At 46.0% G+C, this 15,730-nt stretch overlaps 1 protein-coding gene across 1 annotated transcript in view; it reads left to right on the forward strand.

The window, feature by feature from the left end:
* The first annotated feature begins 9,410 nt into the window (after window positions 1-9,410).
* SNX4 (sorting nexin 4) overlaps window positions 9,411-15,730 on the forward strand; it is a 77,601-nt gene continuing 71,281 nt past the window's right edge. Inside the window, exon 1 of the mRNA XM_050781728.1 lies at window positions 9,411-9,611. Within this exon, the coding sequence (XP_050637685.1) occupies window positions 9,471-9,611 (141 nt within the window). The 5' untranslated portion in view covers window positions 9,411-9,470. The remainder of the gene's footprint in view (window positions 9,612-15,730) is intronic.

Raw genomic sequence — 15,730 nt, forward strand, 5'->3', positions numbered from 1 at the left:
CACCTCAGCCTCCCAAAGTACTGGGATTACAGGTGTGAGGTAGTGCGCCCAGCCACAGTTACAGATTTCTTTGTTCCTTCTCTGCTCCCACTGCTTAACTTAATTAGCCTTTTAAAAAGAAATAAATAAAAATTTTAAAAAATAAAATGAAACCAGAGATTTTTGTTTCATTTGAACTGTTTGAGTGCTGTATTTATCCGCTTTCACACTGTTGATAAAGACATGCCCAAAGCTGGGAAGAAAAAGAGGTTTAATTGGACTTAAGAGTTCCACACAGCTGGGGAGGCCTCAGAATCATGGTGGGAGGCGAAAGGCACTTCTTACATGGTGGCAGCAAGAGAAAATGAAGATGCAAAAGTGGAAACCACTGATAAAACCATGAGATCTCATGAGACTTACTCACTACCACGAGAACAGTATGGGGAAAACCGGCCCCATGATTCAAATTATCCCCCACTGGGTCCCTCCCACAACACGTGGGAATTGTGGAGTGGAAGTACAATTCAAGATGATATTTGGGTGGGGATATAGAGCCAAACCATGTCAAGTGCCCATTTATTTCTTTGGATTGTTAAGCCATTTTAAGAATTACTGAAATAGTAGTTTTAAAGTTCTTATGGAAAATAATACATTTATGAGTAATGAAATCTCCCCCACATTATTAGGTTGAACTCTTTGACAAGAATGAATTGTTACACTTCCGGCTGACTGTTTTACCTTCTCCCTATCTTCTTGCCTTCCCACTGCTCTCCTAGAAACAGGGCCCAGAGAGTGAGGAAGGAGCAACATCTGCTTCCAGAAGCTGCAGCTTACCCACCTCATGAGAGCTAGAGGCTTTTTCTATTTTGATTTTTTTAATCTACGCCTTGGTACTATTTGGCTAGGGAAACAAGTCTTTGTGGCAGTTGTGCCATATTTGTATCTCTTTCATTTGGGCCAGAATTTTAAATGTACACTTCCTTCTGGTGGTTAGAAATTGTGTGTTAAGAAGTCCAAGACTGCCGGGCATGGTGGCTGACATCTGTAATCCCAGCACTTTGGGAGGCTGAGGCGTGCGTATCAGGAGGTCAGGAGTTCGAGACCAGCCTGGCCAACATGGTGAAACCCCATCTCTACTAAAGATACAAAAAATTAGCTGGGCGTGGTGACTCATGCCTATAATCCCACCTACTTGAGAGGCTGAGGCAGGAGAATCACTTGAACCCAGGAGGTGAAGGTTGCAGTGAGCTGAGATTACACCATTGCACTACAGCCTGGGCAACAGGGCAAGACTCCCATCTCAAAAAAAAGAAAAGTAGTCCAAGATGGCTGGGCACAGTGGCTCATGCCTGCAATTCCAAAACTTTGGGAGGCCAAGGCGGATGGATCACCTGAGGTCAGGAGTTCAAGACCAGCCTGAGCAACATGGCAAAACCCCATCTCTACTAAAAATACAAAAATTAGCCGGGCGTGGTGGCGTACACCTGTTAGTCCCAGCTACTTGAGAGGCTGAGGCAGGAGAATCACTTGAACCCAGGAGGCAGAGGTTACAGTGAGCCAAGATCTGCTACTGCTGTCTAGCCTGGGCAACAGAGTAAGACTCCATCTCAAAAAAAAAAAAAAAAAAAAAAAAAAGGTCAAGACTGGAAGTAACAAAATGAGAGTATTCTAGCCATATATTTGGGCTTTTAATTTTTTTCCCATGGTGATGACACTATACCTTCTGCAAAATATTTGTATTTAAGCCCCCTGGTCATGTTCCAGTTAGACAGTTTTTAAGCCTCTAAAGATAATTTTATATTGTATATTCGGTAAGTTATGGTGTATCCATATTGATTAACTGAACTCAGTATGTTATGGCCATCATTATCTCTAATACCTGGTTGTCACCAAAAACAGGAAGTAGTACTGAATTTCTCACCCCACACACAATTCTTGTCCTTATGCTTAACTCCCACTATGAATGTCTACTACTTGATAACTAACTTCTACGGATTCTTAGAAGGGCTTATTAAGGGAAAAGACTATATGTTTTTATTTTTGCTTGTTAATATTTCCTTAATTTAAAAAATGATTGCTGGGTGTGGTAGCCCATGCCTGTAATCTCAGCACTTTTGAAGGCTGGGGCAGGTGGATCACTTTTTGAGGTCAGGAGTTCGATATCAGCCTGACCAACGTGTTGTTTTTTGTTTTTGAGACAGTATCTCACTCTGTCACCCAGGCTGGAGTGCAGTCGCGTGATCTTGGCTCACTGCAACCTCCGCCTCCCAGGTTCAAGCGATTCTCATGCCTCAGCCTGCCGAGTAGCTGGGGTTATAGGCACATGCCACCATGCCTAGCTAATTTTTCAATTTTTAGTAGAGATAGGGTTTCATGGTGGCCAGGCTGGTCTTGAACTCCTGGCCTCAAGTGATTCGCCCACCTCGGCCTCCCAAAGTGCTGGGATTACAGGCGTGAGCCATCATGCCCAGCCAAGTTATCATTATTCTGAATATAGTCATCATATTTCTCACTTCTACAGAAGCATCCTCAGTGAGTTTTACTGGGTGAGAAAATGACACCCTCGTCCACAGGACTCTCCATTCCATAGAGGGACACAACCCTATGTAGCCAAACCCAGAAGAACGCAGGTGCTTACACAACTTTTCTCAGAGAGTCAAGAAAACCCAAAAGTGGTCTCTGGGCTTACCTTAAATCTGAATGGAATCTACCACTATGAGATGGTCATAACAGGGACACTGTCGTTTGCACAAGTGTTACAGGAAAGGGGTCACGATCCAGAACCCAAAAGAGGGTTCTTGGATCTCGCGCAAGAAAGAATTCAAGGCGAGTCCACAGTGCAAAGAAAAAGCAAGTTTCTTAAGAGAGTAAAGTAGTAAAAGAACAGCTACTCCATAGAGTAGGATGTTCCTGAAAGTAAGAGGAGAAACACGTTCACCCTAGGTACAATGCTTGGGTATATGAGGGGGTGTGCTCTGCTACAAGAGTTTATGATAAAGGATTAATTTTCTTAATTACTGTATTTTGCAAGAATCGATATTATTATTTTTAAAGCAAAATCAAGAATGCCTTTGTTCTCCAGATATCGGGATACCTGGACACTCCCAAGTCTGGGTCTGTTTAGTAAACATTACTAATTTGCTGGCTAGGAATGCCTGGCTTTCTGGGAATGCAGCCCAGCAAGTCCTGGCCTCATTTTCCTAGCCCTCACTCAAAATGGAGTCGCTCTGGTTCAAACACCTCTGACACAGGGAGTGTGCAATCAGTATACCTGAGGATGGAGGAGGAAGAGGAGTTGGGACTGAAGGGAGGTGGTACATCATAAGCACCGAGCTACACAAAGCTCAGACTCCATGGGCCTTGCCGTGGCTTACAGGGGATGCTCTGCAGTCAGCAGGCAGGTGACCCAAGGGTAGGCCTGGGCCTGTCCCTTTGTGCATGCCGTGTGATTTCAAATTCAAATTAAGTTCCACACCACTAGGAGTCTTCACAGCATGCAATTCCAGAGTGCAAATGGCTTGCACATGTGCAGTTTTTTGTTTTGTTTTGTTTTTTTGAGACGGAGTCTCACTCTTGTTGCCCAGGCTGGAGTGCAGTGGCATGATCTTGGCTCACTGCAACCTCTCCCTCCCAGGTTCAAGTGATTCTCCTGCCTCAGCCTCCCAAGTAGCTGGGATTACAGGTGCCCGCCACCAGGCCTGGCTAATTTTTTTGTATTTTTAAGTAGAGATGGGTTTCCACCATGTTGGCCAGGCTGGTCTCAAACTCCTGACCTCAGGTGATCCGCCTGCCTCGGACACGTGCAGTTTTAACAGATTAAGGCAAGACCACATCCCTTTCTCACGCTGGGTATGGTGGGCAGTTGTATGCAAGAGGTGGTTATGGGCTCCCTTGGGATCTCCACAATGTGGCGATGGTTCCCTGAGACTTGTGCTTCATGTGTCTGGGGCCCAGAGTTGAGTGGGAGGTTGCTGGTGGGAGGTGAGAAACAAGTGGCCAGGCTCTTCTGAGTTTCTGAAACAGCCTTACAGGTAAGCTGTTATTATTCATATGCACAATATTAGTTGAGAGGTGCCACAAGACTCACTTGTCCAGAAGTACTTTGGCCAACCTGTGCTTCCTCCCAACCTGTCTGGTTTAAATTTCTTAGCTGTAAGTGACTATTTGCCTCAGAAGGTCTCTATCAAAGTGTATTTAAGTTATCTATCCGACAAGAAAAATTTCTACCTTGTAGTGGCTTCCATGGTTTCTAGCTGTTGAAGATTCTAGTAGCTGGCTTGCTGTAGTGCTTTGGGGAGTTTCTCAAGCAATAGGGGTTAAGGATACGGTTTTTCTGATGCTGGGTATATATTCCAGTCTTCTCCAAGAGCATAGAACCATGAATCAGTCTGGATAATCACCTAGGCTGACACCGAGACTGCGAGGGACAGAGTAGATGTTTCATAAATATTTACTGCATGTTTAGTTGAGTAGATAAGTGCTTCACTGCAGCAGTTACAGCTGCATGTTGCATAGAACAGAGACCAGGGCCAGGCGTGGTGGCTCATGCCTGTAATCCCAGGACTTTGGGAAGTTGAGGTGGGAGGATCCCTTCAGCCCAGGAGTTCAAGACTAGTCTGGGAAACATAGTAGAACCTCATTTCTCCAAAAAAAAAAAAAAAAAAAAAAAAAAAATTAGCTGCACATGGTGGCATGGGCCTATAATCCCAGCTACATGGGAGGCTGAGGTGGAAGGACAGCTTGAACCCAGGAGGTCAAGGCTGCAGTGAGCTGTGTTCATGGCACTGCACTTGAGCCTGGGTGGCAGAGTGAGAGCCTGTCTCTTCAGAAAAAAGAACAAAGAACAAAGATGAACTCTAGTCATATGAAGCAAATAGAGAAATAGGACAGGAATTCACAGAATTAAGGCTGGTGATTCTCTGGAAAGTTGCAGAATCACGGTAGCTCCAGACACTTGGCACAGAACACACAAGAAATTCGACTTGGCAAAAACCTGACCCTAGCATTGCCACAGGCTCAACCTCCAGCCATCCCTCTGATCCAAGATTCAAAATCTTGGGAGTTTAAGGGTCTGAGTTGGTGAGTTGAAATAATCTTCCCAGGCCGGGCGCGGTGGCTCAAGCCTGTAATCCCAGCACTTTGGGAGGCCGAGACGGGCGGATCACAAGGTCAGGAGATCAAGACCATCCTGGCTAACACGGTGAAACCCCGTCTCTACTAAAAATACAAAAAAATTAGCCGGGCGTGGTAGCGGGCGCCTGTAGTCCCAGCTACTCAGGAGGCTGAGGCAGGAGAATGGCGTGAACCCAGGAGGCGGAGCTTGTAGTGAGCCGAGATCGCGCCACTGCACTCCAGCCTGGGTGACAGAGCAAGACTCCGTCTCAAAAAAAAAAAAAAGAAATAATCTTCCCAGAGGTGGTACAAGAAGGATCTGAGCTCCTCAACTCCTGTGACGGGAGGCTACAATAGAGGAACATATTAAAAATTGCTCCCCACACAAGTCCTCACACAATGAGGAATTTGCTCCAAAAGAATATGGTGGTACTGATAGGAGGGTGGGAAGAAAGATCTAGTGCTGTGACCAAGGGCAAATGTCATCCACACTGACACTGAAAGGAGAAATGGGGTGGGGTTTGGGTTTGGTTCCCGCTGAGAAGAAGGGGATAGTTTCAGAGGAAGGAGACAAAAGTGACTGTCACAGTCCCTGGGAGGCTGACCAGACACCAGGAGGAAAATCCTGGGAAGAGGGAGAACAGAACCTGGATGATGGGGACCAGAGAATAAATATTTCTTGGTGTTCCCAGGCTAACACGGGAGCTCAATAAATGTTAAATTAACGACAAATTGAAATCTAAAACATGCTGTTGATATGCAAGGGCTGAAGTGCCTTCTGCCTGGCTAGTCAATCCTGCTCCTGAGGCTTCCCCATTCACTCCAGAGCAGGTCACTGAAGGCTCTCCCCCATTGCGGTCTGTGAGGGGAAATCCCTTCCCTTCCAGAGTCAGAAGAAGGGGGAACATCTATTTCCATAATCTTCATGGAGTTAGCCTTGGGCTTTCCCAGACCTCAGCACATAGGTGTGACTTTGCCTTCATATGCCAAGGAAACCTGCTTCTCTTTGTGTGTGTTCACGTAAGGAGTCAATTCTCAATTTCTGCCAATTATTTGCATCTTTCCTAGAAGAATCTCTCTTCTTCCTCTCCCCCACGAAGAGAAGCAGCATGGCCCAAGAACTTGGGTTCTGGATGTCCTACAAATCTAGGTCTGAGTCTCTTTCCTTTATTTAATGGCTGTGTGACTTTGTCAAATATTACTGAGGCTGCTTCATCTGTGAAATGGGGAAAATAATGACTTTTTTTTTTTTTTTTTTGAGACAGAGTCTCTCTCTGTCACCCAGGCTGGGGTGCAGTGGCACAGTCTCTGCTCACTGCAGCCTTGACCTCCTGGGCTCAAGGGATCCTCCCACTTTAGCCTCCCAAGTAGCTGGGACTATAGGTGCATGCCACCACACCTGGCTAATTTTTGTATCTCTTGTAGAGACAGGGTCCGACTATGTTGCCCAGCCTGGTCTCAAACTCCTGGGCTCAAGCTATCACTTCGGCTTTCCAAAGTGCTGGGATTTTTTTTTTTTTTTTTAAGCATCAGTCTCATTCTGTTCTCTAGGCTGAAGTGCAGTGGTCCTATCATGGATCACTGCAGCCTCAAACTCCTGGACTCAAGTGATCTTCCCACCTCGGCCTACTGAGTAGTTGGGACTACAGGCACATGTCACCACGCCCAGCTTGTGTAATGCCTGTCTTGCAGGGAGGGGCACTGCATGAAAAAGTATTAATGTGTGAAGTGCCAATCACATAAAAAACTGCAGCTATCATGATTCTGGCCATTGGGCAGGGTGTCCAAAACGTGGACCCATTAAAAAAATTCAAAATGCCAGCTCCCCTCCCACCCCAGGCTTTTTACATAACCACTAGTTGCTCTTTATCAAAATGAATTTGTTAGCCTATAGGCAGCCCCAAGAGTACGGCATATTATCTAGTGCAGGGGTTCCCAACCCTGTGGGCTGGTACCAGTCTGTGGCCTGTTAGGAACTCTTGACCTCAAGCAATCTGCCTGTCTTGGCCTTCAAAAGGGCTGGGATTACAGGTATGAGCTACCGCACCCGGCCAAAAAAACCATTTATTATTTTTATTTATTTATTTTTTGAGATGGAGTCTTGCTCTGTCACCCAGGCTAGAGTGCAGTGGCACGATCTCAGCTCACTGCAACCTTGGCCTTCCGGGTTCAAGTGATTCTCCTGCCTCAGCCTCCAGAGTAGCTGGGATTACAGGTGCATGCCACCACGTGCAGCTAATTTTTGTATTTTTAGTAGAGACGGAGTTTCACCATGTTGGCCAGGCTGGTCTCAAACTCCTGACCTCAGGTGATCTGCTCACCTTGGCCTCCCAAAGTGTTGGGATTACAGGCGTGGGCAACCGCGCCGGGCCTTTTTTTTTTGAGACAGAGTCTCACTCTGTTGCTCAGGCTGGAGAGCACGACCTCAGCTCACTGCAACCTCCCGCCTCCCAGTTCAAGCAATTCTCCGTCTCAGCCTCCTAAGCAGCTGGGACCACAGGCACATGCTCGGCTAATTTTTTGTATTTTAGTAGAGGCGGGGTTCACCATATTGTCCAGGCTGGTCTCGAACTCTTGGTCTCCAGTGATCTGCCGGAGGCCTGGGCCTCCCAAAGTGCTGGGATTACAGGCCTGAGCCGCCACTCCCGGCCAAGAACCATTTTTTATTTTATTATTTTTCTTTTTTTCTCATGATATGCTTAATTTGTGGCTCTTATTTTTTAATGCCCAACTTTTCTAATTTCCCCACAATGAACATGTATTATGTGCACATAAAATAGGGGATCGGATCCATTTTGCCGATTTTAAAATCTTTTTTTTTTTTTTTTTGAGACGGAGTTTTGCTCTGTTGCCCAGGCTGCAGTGCGGAGGCACGATCTGGGTTCACTGAGATCAACCTTCGCTTCCCGGGTTCAAGTGATTCTCCTGTCTCTGCCTCCTGAGTAGCTGGGGTTACAGGCGCCCGCCACCACGCCTGACTAATTTTTGTATTTTTAGTAAAGATAGCGTTTCACCATGTTGGCCAGGCTGGTCTCAAACTCCTGACCTCAGGCGATCCGCCGGCCTTGGCCTCCCAAAGTGTTGGGATTACAGGCGTGAGCCACCGCGCCCAGCCCGTAACAGATTTATGAACAATTTAGCACTTGAAGATGATAACTGAGCTGAGGTTTTAGGAATGAATGGAAATTTGCTCCCAGGACAGAGAAGGAATTCCAGGAAGAGAAAATTGTGTGTTTTGTCACAATTTTCTCTCGTGGTGACAAATTGTCACCATGTTACCCAGCTTGAAATAACTAAGTGGGCAGAAAATGTTTCTGTACTTGAAAAATTGAGAGCAGACTTTGTACAGAAAGTACTTTAAGGTACCACAGTCTGTTACCACCAGTGAGCATTTCCCATCAGGTTGCCATGGTGAAAGCTTATCAAGGAAGCAGGTTTGAAAAATTTTAAAAAGGGATGTTTGTAGAAAATTATCAGAGGTCTCCAGGGCTTCATGAAACACAATAGAACTCAAGCCTTGCTTCAACAGGTCGCTTCACTTTCCTCAAAACCTTGAAAAGCCAGGCACGGTGGCTCACGCCTGTAATCCCAGCACTTTGGGAGTTCGAGGCGAGCGGATCACGAACTCAGGAGTTGGAGACCAGACTGGCCAATATGGTGAAACCCCGTCTCTACTAAAAATACAATCAATAAATAAATAAATAAATAAATAAATAAATAAATAAAGCCGGGCGTGGTGGCAGCCGCCCGTAATCCCAGCTACTCCGGAGGCTGAGGCAGGAGAATCGTTTGAACCCGGGAGGCGGAGGTTAGTGAGCTGAGATCGCGCCACTGCACTCCAGCCTGGGCAACAAGAGGGAAACTCCGTCTCAGGAAAAAACAAAACAAACAAACAAAAAACCAAGAACTTGCAAGTATTACCTTTTGCTGAATGTGTTACTCAGCCTGCTGAAAGTTAATAATTTATGGAGCTCTGATCTTTCCGGGAGAACAGACTCAATAATAACAGGCAAGGCAGAGGCCCAGAGGGAGTAGGTCAGACTACGCCTCCAATTTCTTTTGAGTTTCGTTGGCTTTAGGATCGCCGTACCTACTTCAGGTGTTCACTTTCCCCTTGCCTTTCTCTTTGTCTCTCTCTTCACTAGCTCTCTCAGCTCTCTGGGTCTCCTGGCTTAGCAGCTGACCAGGTCCTCCGCAGGCTTGCGTGTCCTCCCACCCCCGGCTCCGCCTCCAGCTGCGGCTCCCCGAGCCCTCCAGGTCTACCAGCAGGGACGAGGCGTTGGCTAGCGGAGGGGCGGGCATCGCAAGCGGAGAGACTGGTTGGCCGCGGGCGCTGAGGCGGCGCAGGCGCACTGGGTTCGCCGCGCCGAACTGCAGCCATGGAGCAAGCACCTCGGGACCCCGAGCGGCAGCTCCAGCCGGCGCCTCTGGAGCCGCTGGGCTGCCCAGACGCTGGGCTGGGGGCTGCGGTCGGCAAGGAAGCGGCGGGGGCCGGAGAAGAGGACTCCGGGGTCGACACGGTGAGGAGAAGGGGCGGCAGAGCCCTCGTGGCCTGTGTCGTGGCCTAGCGGGCCGGGCTGGGCTGGGCTCGGCCGGGCTGGCGCGGGCCAGTGGGCTTGGCCGGGGAGGCCCAGCGGTGAGGGGGAGCGAGGTGGAGAGGCGGGGTCCGTAGGTGCAGTGAGAGGAGGCTCAGTGGAAAAACGGGGTGCTAGGTGCGGGGCGAGCGCCAGGCTCTGCGGGTGACTGAGGGAAGTGTCGAGACTGCGGAGGGGAGGGAAAGGGACGCGGGGTGCGAGCCCCGGATGGGCGAGGCTGGAGGAGGGGGTTTTCGGTTGTCGCGTAGCTGGGAGATCTGGACCGCGAGAGGAACGCTGATGTTTCAGGCAGTTGCTAAGGGGTTTTGCCGGGGAGGAGCTTAAGGGGACACAGTGGAGAGTCGGCAGCAGTGCTTGAGAAGGAAGGGAATGGGAGACTAGAGTGAGGCGCAGGTCAGGGGCAATAAGGGTGTTGGTCTGGTGCTGCCATCAGAAAACTGAAGAAAGTGTCAGCTTCAAGAAAAGGTACAAATGAGAAAACATTTTTTAAACTCTTTATTTAGCTGTAATTTCTTTGTTTTGGGGGAAGTGCTATATTTCCCATTGGAGACTTACTGATATCCCATGTGCTTTTTGAAGACCCTTTAGTAATTAGTGATTTTCATTTGCTTGAGGAAAAGGGGAAAAATGTATCATTATATTTGTAAGTGCTTTCATTCCAAAGTGTTTGCATATGTAATGCAAGATTTGTAGACCTGCTTATCTTGAAGCCTTTAAGAAACTAACTGCAGTGCTCCACATCAGACCGCCCTGCCCAAAGTCTCCTTTTTCTGTGTATTGCTCACACAGCTCACTTCAACCTCGACCCCCCCCCCCCCCCCCCCCCCCCCGGCTCAAACGATCCTCCTGCCTCAGCCTCTTGAGTAGCTAGGACTACAGGCACATACCACCACGCCCGGCTAATTTATTTATATATTTTTAAAATTTATTTATTTTTCTGAGGCGGAGCCTCACTCTGTCTGTCACCCAGGCTGGAGTGCAGTGGTGAGATCTTGGCTCACTGCAACCTCCGCCTCTTGGGTTCAGGCGATTCTTGTCCCTCAGCCACCTGAGTAGCTGGGATTACAGGTGGGCGCCACCACTCCCAGCTAAATTTTTTTTTTGTATTTTTAGTAAAGATGGGGTTTTGCCATGTTGGTCAGGCTGGTCTTGAACTCTTGACTTCTTACCATCCGCCCTCCTTGGCATCCCAAGGTGCTGGGATTACAGGTGTGAGCCATCATGCCCGGCCAAATTTTTGTATTTTTTGTAGAGATGAGTTTCACCATGTTACCCAGGCTGGTCTGCAACTCCTGGGCTCAAGTGATCTGCCCACCTGGGCCTCACAATAGTACTGGGATTTTAGGTGTGAGCCATGGTGCCCGGCCTGAAAGCCTTTTAAGTTTAGAGACCAGCTGAGCAGGGACTTAGGGATTTGAAAGTTTTGCCTGCTGAGGAACATATCTAGGTATATAAGGTAGCATGAAGACTTTTTTGAGTGTACTTCTTTTTCCTTTGAGATAGGGTTTCACTCTGTCTGCCAGGCTGGAGTGCAGTGGCACAGTCATGGCTCACTGCAATCTCGACCTCCTGGCCTTAAGCGATCCTCCTGCCTCAGCCTCCTGAGTAGCTGGGACTACAGGTGCCACCACACCTGGCTAAGTTTTATTTTTTGTTTTTGTTTTTGTTTTTTTTTGGTAAAGATGAGGCATCTCTGTGTTGTCCAGACTTGCCTTGAACTTTTGGGTTCAAGCAGTCCTCCTGCCTGAGCCTCCTGAGTAGCGGGGACTACAGGTACACACCACCACACCCTGCCATTAGGTATTTAATTAATATGAAATTGCAATTACAATATAAAATCTGTTTATGTTAATTTAAAAGACATTATATATGTCTCTTACTAATTAAAAGGACACTGTGTATATATAGTTCTAAATATTTGAAACCCAGGGATGCTATCATACAGTGTAAGTTGTAGTTACATACTATTTCCTGACATTTTTATTCCTTTTTTTTTGAGCAGTCTCTTGACTTGTCACTCAAGCTGGAGTACAGTGGCATGATCTCGGGTCACTGCAAACCTCTGCCTCCCAGGCTTAAGCGGTTCTCATGCCTCAGCCTCCTGAGTAACTGGGATTACAGGTGCGTGCCACCATGCCTGGCTAATTTTTGTGTTTTTAGTAGAGACAGGGTTTCACCATGATGGCCAGGCTGGTCTCGAACTCCTGACCTTAGGTGATCCGCCTGCCTCAGCCTCCTGAAGTGCTGGGATTACAGGCATGAGCCACTGTGCTCGGCCTATGTGGTTTCTTAAAACAACTCCCTAATTTAGTAATTCATAAAGAGACACAAGCTATTTGGGCAAATATTTCAGAATTACTAGGTGTTTAAACAAACATACATTCAGTGCATTCCTTCCCTTCCCCTCTTCTCCCCTCAAAGAGAAAATCAAACTAAAAACCCATCCTTTGAAGGTCTTCACATCCCTTCACCTCTCTCTATACTCTCTCTCACTCAGTCTGTCTTCAGTTGAGAATTACTGTTATACTTTTATGGCCTCATTGTAGCTGTTACTGATAGGAATGTGGTCTGGGCAGAAAAGTAAATTAGTTTTGTGTGTGCTGTGCGCAGTGGGGCTCTACTTTTCATTTAATTCTCAAAATTACTTCCAATAGATGGGTAAATGGAACCAGCCAGAGGCTCAGAGAGAAGTAATTTGGCCGTGGTCACAAGCTAGTCAGTAGCATGGCTGGGATGTGAATCTAGGTTCACCTGGCATTGAAATCAGTGCTTTTTCCATTAAGCCATTTTGCTTCATTAAAAAAAGTTTAACGTAGTCTTGTACATTGTTCCAATACTGTGTTTTAAATTTTTAGTGTAGTTAACACTAAGTTGTAATTTTTTAGACTAGTCAAGTGCAGTAGTGAGAAGGGGGAAAAGAGTAGAACAAAGAGTTTGATCTGTAACTGATTGTGAAAGTAAATTGAGATAACTTACTATCTTCAGACCAGCCTAAGTTGTAATTTTGAAGAGGAAAAAAGGTTTGAAAGATGTGTTGATTTATCCATTTTTTAACTACAAATATGTCTAGGCAAATAGTGTTCGGAGATGTAAAAAAAGCTTGCTTAACCACCATTTTTTTCTTTTTTGAGACAGAACCTTGCTCTGTGGCCCCAGCTGGAATGCAGTAGCAGGATCTTGGCTCACTGCAAACTCGGCCTCCTGGGTTCAAGTGATTCTTGTGCCTCAGCCTCCCAAGTAGCTGGGGTTAAAGGCCTGTGCCTCTACACCTGACTAATTTTTGTATTTTTAGTAAAGAGGGGTTTCACCATGTTGGCCAGGCTGGTCTCGGACTCCTGACCTCAAGTGATCTACCCACCTCAACCTCCCAAAGTGCTGGGATTACAAGCGTGAGCCACTGCGCCCGGCCCAGCCTTATTTTTGACTGTAGATTTTAAGAGGGAGAGTAATTTATACTAATTATCCTACCCCAAGAGGTTGTGGAAACTGCGCTGCCAAAAAGTCGCAAGACCCTTCTGGTTTTAACACCACTAATCGGGATTCTTTAAACTCTATGTAAGTTCTATGTAAGCTCTTTTTCTGTACAATTTTTTAAAGCTATAGTCAGTTCTATTTAAAATAATTTGGAAAATGGAAAATATGAGAAGGGAATTCATTCTCTAAGAAAGTAGTAATTACCCCGAGCAGAAGGAGAGGAAATAGCAAGGGAGTGGAGGACAGAGTACTTTTTTAGATTCCATTGAGTTGGCAGTTAACAGATAGGTATTTGCCAGAGAAAAAAACATTTACAGTATTTGCCAGAGAAAACCCATTACCTGAGGAATTCATAAGTAGTTTTTAGGGAGAGTGCTGTAGACCTGGGAATGCTGACGGAGCAGAGTGATTGAACAGCTGGTGGTTAAAAATTCCGGTGCACATTGAATACCTTCACTGATTGGCACCAGAGAACTAAGTGGAGTAGACCAGATTGTGAGTAAGTTTTCAGGCATTCTGTGGGTAAGGATAATATTAAAAAGGAAGAGAAAGCTTATAGGCATAATTATAGAATTCATCACTTTAGCAGCAGATGGTAAAATCATACTCAGTAATTTTTTATTGATTGATTGAGAAGAGATCTCACTTTGTTGTCCAGGTTGTTCTCAAACTCCTGGGCTCAAGTGATCCTCCCATTTCACCTCCCAAAGCACCAGAATTACAAGAGTGAGCCACAGCACGCATCCCCTATTTTTAAAAGAATTTTTAAAAATCATTTTCTACTTCAGTGGCTCTCAAATTTTTTGAAGGTGACTCACAGTACAAAATACATATTTTTTTTTTTTTTTTTTTTTTTTTGAGACCAAGTCTTGCTCTGTTGCCCAGGCTGGAGTGCAATGGCATGATCACGGCTCACTGCAGCCTTGACCTACTAGGCTCAAGCAGTCCTCCCACCTCAGCCTCTGGAATAGCTGGAACTACAGGCACATACCACCATACCTGGCTAATTTCCTCTATTTTTTTGTAGAGACAAGATCTCCCTGTGTTGCCTAAGCTGGTCTCAAACATCTGGGCTCCAGTGATCCTCCCACCTCAGCCACCAAAATTGCTGGGATTACAGGCGTGAGTCACCATGCCCAACCCAAAATACTTTTTTTTTTTTTTTTTGGAGACAGAGTCTCCCTCTGTCGCCCACATTGGAGTGCTGTGGCATAATCTCGGCTCACTTCAGTCTTCACCTCCCGGGTTCAAGCGATTCTCCTGCCCAAGCCTCCCGTGTAGCTGGGACTATAGGCACGTGTCACCATGTCTGGCTAATTTTTGTATTTTTTTTTTTTTTTTTTTTTAGTAGAGATGGGGTTTTGCCATTTTGGCCAGCCTGGTCTCGAACTCTTGGCCTCAAGCAATCCTCCTGCCTTGGCCTCCCAAAACAAAATACACTTTTACGTCATAATCAGCATACACATACTTTAGTATGTGATTATTATTTCAGGAGAGCTTTCATTAGAAACTGACTAAAAGCACAGAGAAGACTTTCATTAGATCCCAAAACTACCCTATTTATCTAATCGCTCAACAACTATTTAATAGCCCCTAATTGATTTTCCTTGTAATATTTAATCCTCACAATGAAAATATGATAATTAACCACGTTTACAAATACTTAGCCATTACTTCATGCAATACTTTCTGATATTTTTCTTTTCTATATTTTTAAATTAAAAAGAAACATTGGGCTGGATGCAGTGGCTCACACCTATAATCTCGGGACTTTAGGAGGCTGAGGCACATCTCTTGAGACCCAGTCTACAAAAAATAAAAAAGTTAGCCTAGTGTGGTGACCTCCGCCTTTGGTCCCAGCTACTCAGGAGGCTGAGGTGGAAGGATCACTTGAACCATGGAGGTTGAGGCTGCAGTGAGCCGTGATCATGTCACTGTGCTCCAGTCTGGGTGACAGAGCAAGACCTTGTGTCAAAAAAGGTTTTGGAGGCCAGGTGCAGTGGCTCACACCTGTAATCCCAGCACTTTGGGAGGCTGAAGCGGGCGGATCACCTGAGATGGGGAGTTTTGAGACCAGCCTGGACAACATTGTGAAAGCCCAGCTGTACTAGAAATACGAAAATTAGCCAGGCATGGTGGCACATGCCTGTAATCCCAGCTACTCGGGAGGCTAAGGCAGGAGAATTGCTTGAACCTAGGAGGCGGAGGTTGCAGTGAGCCATGATCATGCCACTGCATTCCACCCTATGTGACAGAGCGAGACTCGGTCTCAAAAAAAAAAAAAAAAAAAAAAAAGTGTTGGTCCCAACCCACCAGATTAATTTCATGAACCATGAATGTGTTACTCAGTTTGGAACGCTGTTCAAACTTAACATATTGTTGTAATTTAAATAAAAATTAATGTTTTCTGAATAGCTGTGCTGTTATTTTAAAAGTATTTTAATAGAAAAAAGCACAAGAGAACAGGCCATATATTATAACCATGTTTTTCTTAGTTATTGCTTTGGACTGGATGTTTCTGTCTCCCCAAAATTCATATGTTGAAACCTAATCCCATTGTGATGGTGTTT

This window comes from Macaca thibetana, chromosome 2, assembly GCF_024542745.1.
Source record: "Macaca thibetana thibetana isolate TM-01 chromosome 2, ASM2454274v1, whole genome shotgun sequence".
In the NCBI taxonomy this organism is placed as follows: domain Eukaryota; kingdom Metazoa; phylum Chordata; class Mammalia; order Primates; family Cercopithecidae; genus Macaca; species Macaca thibetana.